This window comes from Poecilia reticulata, unplaced genomic scaffold (assembly GCF_000633615.1).
Source record: "Poecilia reticulata strain Guanapo unplaced genomic scaffold, Guppy_female_1.0+MT scaffold_273, whole genome shotgun sequence".
Classification (NCBI taxonomy): domain Eukaryota; kingdom Metazoa; phylum Chordata; class Actinopteri; order Cyprinodontiformes; family Poeciliidae; genus Poecilia; species Poecilia reticulata.
This window is the reverse complement of record NW_007615053.1, coordinates 72,306-73,810: the sequence shown is the minus strand read 5'-3', so window position 1 is coordinate 73,810 and position 1,505 is coordinate 72,306. Positions and strand designations below refer to the sequence as shown.

The 1,505-nt window shown below is 54.1% G+C and overlaps 1 protein-coding gene across 1 annotated transcript in view; it reads left to right on the top strand.

Annotated features, from left to right (window-relative positions):
- The window catches only part of tedc1 (tubulin epsilon and delta complex 1), an 11,548-nt gene that overhangs the window by 7,816 nt on the left and 2,227 nt on the right, over window positions 1-1,505 (top strand). Inside the window, exons 3-5 of the mRNA XM_017303435.1 lie at window positions 329-397; window positions 1,124-1,210; window positions 1,287-1,418. Coding sequence (XP_017158924.1) covers window positions 329-397; window positions 1,124-1,210; window positions 1,287-1,418 — 288 coding nt within the window. The remainder of the gene's footprint in view (window positions 1-328; window positions 398-1,123; window positions 1,211-1,286; window positions 1,419-1,505) is intronic.

The following is a 1,505-nucleotide window of genomic DNA, read 5'->3' as shown; positions in this document are numbered from 1 at the left end:
GCTGCTCCGCCGTAACAAACTAAATGTTAAAAGAGCTAWAAGGCGATGGACCCCTATGGTTTAACGGATCAATACTCGCGGATGAAAAATCGATACTTTCCGAGCGCGGAAAATATCGATATATATTGCGAATCGATTTATTTATACATCCCTACTCTGGATAGCAGCCACAGCGGCCATGCACCGGCGCCCCCTGTTGGGCCGTCTGACCAACACCAGAGCAGGGAGCTGCTGCCGCCATGATGGAGAGGCAGCTGAATATTAGTCAGAAAATCAATACTTGGTTTTGAACAACAGGTGAACTATAACTTCACTATTTCTTCCTCAGGTACTTTCCACCAGCCAGGTTTGCTCTCCGGCTCCCCCTGCTGGCCAAAGCTTTGCGGCACTGACAGAGGTTTGTGTAAAGCATCTAAAGCTCAAGTTCAGCCCTCAAGAGCCACCGTCCCACAACCTTTAGATGCATCCTCACTCCAGCAGACCGGGGTCAGCTCTGAACAGGCCTGGTAGTAAGTCATTCATTGGAATCAGGTTGCTGGAGCAGGGAAGCGTCTGAAAGTTGCAGGATGGGAATTCTCCAGGACTGGACTTGAGCTCCGCCTGGTGATAAACTAAATGAAGGAAATAATGTTCCTGTGTCAAAGCTGTGTGTTCGGACCCACTTCTGGTTCTGGTGCTTGGGAACCATAGAAGTCCCTCTGGTTCTGTCCCAGAGTCTCCTCCGTGGTTTGGGTCATAATCCAGGAGTAGAGACTGAAACTGGACAGGTACCAGTTCTGTGGGGGTGAGAATCCTAACCCCGCCACGATGGCRGGGTTAGGATTCCTTTCCTAGGAGGCGCCTGGTTTCCTCCTGGTGGTCGGAACGCCGCCGCCCAGCGGTTCTGGCTGGAACAGTTGGAACCGGTTTGGAGCCAGAACGCTGCTGCTGCTGGCTTCCTGGTCGCCTCATCAGAACCGTTGGTACCTGATCAGCTCCAGCCCACATCAGATGGTGTCTGTGGTGATTGTTGCGCCTTCTGTCTTGTCGGCCTCGGGTTCCTCCTGAGTCTGAGCCAGTTCTGGTTCTGGGTGAGAAGCAGGCAGGAAGTTGGACTCCAGTCTCCTCCTTCTTCCTGTTGCAGGACAGCGTGTGCGTCCAGCAGCTCTGTGACGTCCTGGAGGCATACCTGAGTTGGAGACGGGTCGAGGACGTCTTCTGGACCTGGATGGTGGGTTGGTTCCACTCGGTACTGGTACCAGAACCTGGGTTCTGCTGCTCAACTCATCAGACCTGTGTCTCTGTAGGACAGCGTGGCAGACCGCCATCACGCCGGTCCCCACGCCACCATGTCCTCCTGGGGACTGGGGATGTGTCACCATGGCAACCAGGGGCTGGCCCAGCTGGAGCAGTTGCTGATGAGGTTGCCCATCGCGCAGGTACACAGCGTTAGTGTCAACACCCAGTTTTCATCCCCTGCAGGTAATCACCTCGTTATAAACCAACACAACCAGAACCTCCCAGAA